The sequence below is a fragment of the Salmo salar genome, chromosome 06 (genome assembly GCF_965601325.2).
Source record: "Salmo salar chromosome 06, fSalSal1, whole genome shotgun sequence".
Lineage (NCBI taxonomy): Eukaryota > Metazoa > Chordata > Actinopteri > Salmoniformes > Salmonidae > Salmo > Salmo salar.
This window is the reverse complement of record NC_138296.1, coordinates 1,742,501-1,747,068: the sequence shown is the minus strand read 5'-3', so window position 1 is coordinate 1,747,068 and position 4,568 is coordinate 1,742,501. Positions and strand designations below refer to the sequence as shown.

General features: G+C 45.6%; 1 protein-coding gene across 2 annotated transcripts in view; it reads left to right on the top strand.

Moving 5' to 3' along the window:
- The first annotated feature begins 254 nt into the window (after window positions 1–254).
- Window positions 255–4,568, top strand: part of nubp1 (nucleotide binding protein 1 (MinD homolog, E. coli)) — a 40,777-nt gene continuing 36,463 nt past the window's right edge. For both annotated transcript variants that reach the window (XM_082976226.1, XM_082976227.1), the window contains exons 1-4: window positions 255–341; window positions 1,165–1,269; window positions 1,672–1,805; window positions 3,849–3,917. In XM_082976226.1, the coding sequence (XP_082832352.1) occupies window positions 311–341; window positions 1,165–1,269; window positions 1,672–1,805; window positions 3,849–3,917 (339 nt within the window). In that variant the 5' untranslated portion in view covers window positions 255–310. The remainder of the gene's footprint in view (window positions 342–1,164; window positions 1,270–1,671; window positions 1,806–3,848; window positions 3,918–4,568) is intronic.

Here is a 4,568-nt window from a genome sequence, read left to right as displayed (position 1 = left end):
ATGGAAGAATATATAGTAAAACCAGCCAAAATAGTGAATGTAAACCAGGGGGAAAAAAACACACTACCCTCCCCCAAAAAATATTTACATTTTTTTTAACGAACCTCCCCTATTTTATAGTAGTGCGGGCTACAATGCAATACCCTTTAGGCTAGTTAGCTGTTGTGCAATTATTATAGTGTGTCTATTTTTTTTATAGTTTAGTCTCTTGTTTAGTCAAAAGGTTTTGGCCATACTTGTGCGTATGCGGAACCTTTTGAGATGAGACGTGATTTCAGTCCGGACGAATATTCACAGCGCCACTGTAAACATGGCGGACATTCCGAGTGATGCGCCACAGCGTGAGTTTATTTTAAGTTCATCGTAACAACACGCCAACCTTCAGACACCACGTTTATTATATGGGTTTTTAGCTTCTTATAGTGTTACTGTTAGATGTTTGTGAATGTCAAGTTTGTTGTCGCCTTTTAACGAAGAATAGTTTGTCTGAAAGTTAGCTGTTAGCCGGTTAGCATAACTGCCCGTCATAAGTTAAGGGGGACACACTTTTTCACCGCACTTCGATACAAAGGGATTTTCCTAACCTGCTACAAAAAAGTCATTTCGGTGTCAGAAGTGCCGTGAAAATGGTTTCCCGTAAGACAACAGATGGCGCAGTTAGCTAGCCAGCCAGCCCAGTTTACAAACCAGTTTGACAGATCAATTTAGCAGTCTTTTTGTAATGGCAGTGTCAACGCTATGTGTCATTTTCATAATTTCATGTACATTTTTAAGTAAATCGTTCAAATCTTCTCAGTTTAATAGTTGCGATAATGGTATTATTCGGATTATTACAACGCATTGTGTCTTAATCTACACAGGAAGCCTGTCTGTCCATAGTGCAGGTGGTCGGGTTGGATCGGCTGGCTACTCTCTTAGCATAAACTGTATCACATGACCTGTCAGAAACATAGCAGACAGGGTCTGTCTAATAAACTATAATATCTTTGTTCAATGGATCTCTGTTTTAACTCATCCAGTCACAGGCAGATTAGTGAACAAAGAATCAAGTATTTTCTACATATTCAATCGGGACACTTTTTGTTTTATTTATATTGATATTATCTGATTGGTCACGTGGTTGTTGTTTTGATGTATCGACTGATTGGTTGTATTGGTTGTCAGACTGCCCCGGTACGGCCAGTGAGCAGGCAGGGAAGACGTCAGCATGTCAGGGTTGTCCCAACCAGAACCTCTGCTCCTCTGGAGCCACTAAAGCACCGGACCCAGGTAACACTCAGTCTGTCTGTCTCACTGTGTCTGTTCTGTAGAGCCTGACCTTGATCTGGTCAATAACACCACTGCTGATTAGTCTGCTGCGATTCCTTGTTTTCAATGTGTGTTTAATGTCTGTCTCTCTCTCTCCCCCCTCTGTCTGTCTCTCTCTCCCCCCCCTCTGTCTGTCTCTCTCTCCCCCCTGTCTGTCTCTCTCTCCCCCTCTGTCTGTCTCGCTCTCCCCCCCCTCTGTCTGTCTCGCTCTCCCCCCCTCTGTCTGTCTCTCTCTCCCCCCTCTGTCTGTCTCTCTCCCACCCTCTGTCTGTCTGTGTCTCCCCCTCTGTCTGTCTCTCTCTCCCCCTCTCGGTCTGTCTCTCCCACCCTCTGTCTCTCCCTCCCCTCCCTCCTTCCCTGCAGCCATAGAGGAGATAGCAGAGAAGATGTTAACAGTGAAACATAAGATCTTGGTCCTGTCAGGGAAAGGAGGAGTAGGGAAGAGTACCTTCAGCGCACATCTGGCCCACGCACTGGCTAGTGACGCCACTAAAGAGGTAACACTTCAACCTCTCTCTCCCTCTCTATCTCTCTGTTCTCTACTCGTTTGCGCTCTCTCTGCCTTTCCCCTCTCTCCCCCTCTCTTTGCCCTCTCTCTCTCTCTCTCTCTCTCTCTCGTGTGTGTACTGTGGGAAGGTCACGCAGATAGCTGACGACAGTTGGTGTGATCAGACAGACGCTATGTGCTGTGCTTCTCCTCTGTGTGATCAGACCCCGTAGTCCCATTAAAACACTCTCTCACTGTCTGTACCTGGTGAAGGACCCCGTAGTCCCATTAAAACACTCTCTCACTGTCTCTACCTGGTGAAGGAGCACGTAGTCCCATTAAAACACTCTCTCACTGTCTCTACCTGGTGAAGGACCCCGTAGTCCCATTAAAACACTCTCTCACTGTCTCTACCTGGTGAAGGAGCACGTAGTCCCATTAAAACACTCTCTCACTGTCTCTACCTGGTGAAGGAGCACGTAGTCCCATTAAAACACTCTCTCACTGTCTCTACCTGGTGAAGGACCCCGTAGTCCCATTAAAACACTCTCTCACTGTCTCTACCTGGTGAAGGACCACGTAGTCCCATTAAAACACTCTCTCACTGTCTCTACCTGGTGAAGGAGCACGTAGTCCCATTAAAACACTCTCTCACTGTCTCTACCTGGTGAAGGACCCCGTAGTCCCATTAAAACACTCTCTCACTGTCTCTACCTGGTGAAGGACCCCGTAGTCCCATTAAAACACTCTCTCACTGTCTCTACCTGGTGAAGGACCCCGTAGTCCCATTAAAACACTCTCTCACTGTCTCTACCTGGTGAAGGAGCACGTAGTCCCATTAAAACACTCTCTCACTGTCTCTACCTGGTGAAGGAGCACGTAGTCCCATTAAAACACTCTCTCACTGTCTCTACCTGGTGAAGGACCCCGTAGTCCCATTAAAACACTCTCTCACTGTCTCTACCTGGTGAAGGAGCACGTAGTCCCATTAAAACACTCTCTCACTGTCTCTACCTGGTGAAGGACCCCGTAGTCCCATTAAAACACTCTCTCACTGTCTCTACCTGGTGAAGGACCCCGTAGTCCCATTAAAACACTCTCTCACTGTCTCTACCTGGTGAAGGACCCCGTAGTCCCATTAAAACACTCTCTCACTGTCTGTACCTGGTGAAGGCTGAGGGTGTGTAGTGGAGGAGGGTTGACTGATGCCCCTTAGCTTCTATCTAGTTTTGTTACTTCCTCAGAGAGAGGGAGAGCAACGCCAGAGGTTTGCACTGCTGGCGTGGGGAGTGATTTAACCGTAACACAGCTTTATGGACGTCCTCTGTGTTTCCAGGGGACCGTTAACCCGCCCTAAGGTCGATGTCCTCTGGCATGGGGAAACCTTTGTTTACCAAGTGAATGAAAGAAAACAAAGATGACAACATTAACAGTAAACATTAGAGAGAATAACAATGTTTAAAATGTATTGTTAGGGGTTAAGAAACATTGTAAAACATTTAAAATGTATTGTTAGCGTTTTAAGAAATGTAGTAGGACATTTTAATGTTTTATATAAGCTATTTCCAGTGTTCTCTCTGTCTCTCTGATGACCATAACAGCTGGAGTCATCCTGACCAGTGGCGGTGACCTGTTAGTTGTCAGTACTATGAAAAACACCAGCCTGCAACAAGTCTGTTCAGCTAACATACCACTCAGTCTGTGTCATCGTCAAAACAAAACCTTTTCGGTATGAACGTGATCTCAGTGCTTTTGTCTCCCTCTGATGGTCACAGGCTGAAAGTTCACTGCTGTAGCTCGACTCAGTGCTGCCTCTCTGTGGCCAGACGAGGGTACGACAGCTGGATAACGTGTTTAGCACACTGGCTAAGAGATACCAGCTAACTTTGCAGTGTGTTGACTGGAGAACATGTTCCCACACCCTAACTTCCGTGTGTGGTGTGTGTGTGTGTGTGTGTGTGTGTGTGTGTGTGTGTGTGTGTGTGTGTGTGTGTGTGTGTGTGTGTGTGTGTGTGTGTGTGTGTGTGTGTGTGTGTGTGTGTGTGTTTTCCAGGTTGCCCTTCTAGATGTTGACATCTGTGGTCCATCTATCCCCAGGATCATGGGTGTGGAGGGAGAACAGGTAGGATATGTAGCCCTGTAGTCTCTGGCTCTCCTAGTGTTGTAGATCAGATAGTGATCGGATCATGATAACCACATGTTAAGGCAAAGGTGTAAACGTGGCGAGAGAGAGAGACCAGCGGTGGAAAAAATACCCAATTATAGATGAGTAAAAGAATAGATACCTTAATAGAAAATACCTCAAGTAAAAGTGAGTGTCCCAGTAAAATACTACTTGAGTAAATGTATTTGGTTTTAAATATACTGAAGTATCAAAAGTAAAAGTATAAATAATTTCTAATTCCTTTTATTAAACAAACCAGACGGCACAATTTAAAAAAAAATCTTTTTAAATTGACGGATAGCCAGGGGTCACACTCCAACACTCAGACATAATTTACAAACAAAACATTTGTCTTTAGTGAGTCCTCCAGATCAGAGGCAGTAGAGATGACCAGGGATGTTCTCTGTTTAGTGAGTCCTCCAGATCAGAGGCAGTAGAGATGACCAGGGATGTTCTCTGTTTAGTGAGTCCTCCAGATCAGAGGCAGTAGGGATGACCAGGGATGTTCTCTATTTAGTGAGTCCTCCAGATCAGAGGCAGTAGGGATGACCAGGGATGTTCTCTATTTAGTGAGTCCTCCAGATCAGAGGCAGTAGGGATGACCAGGGA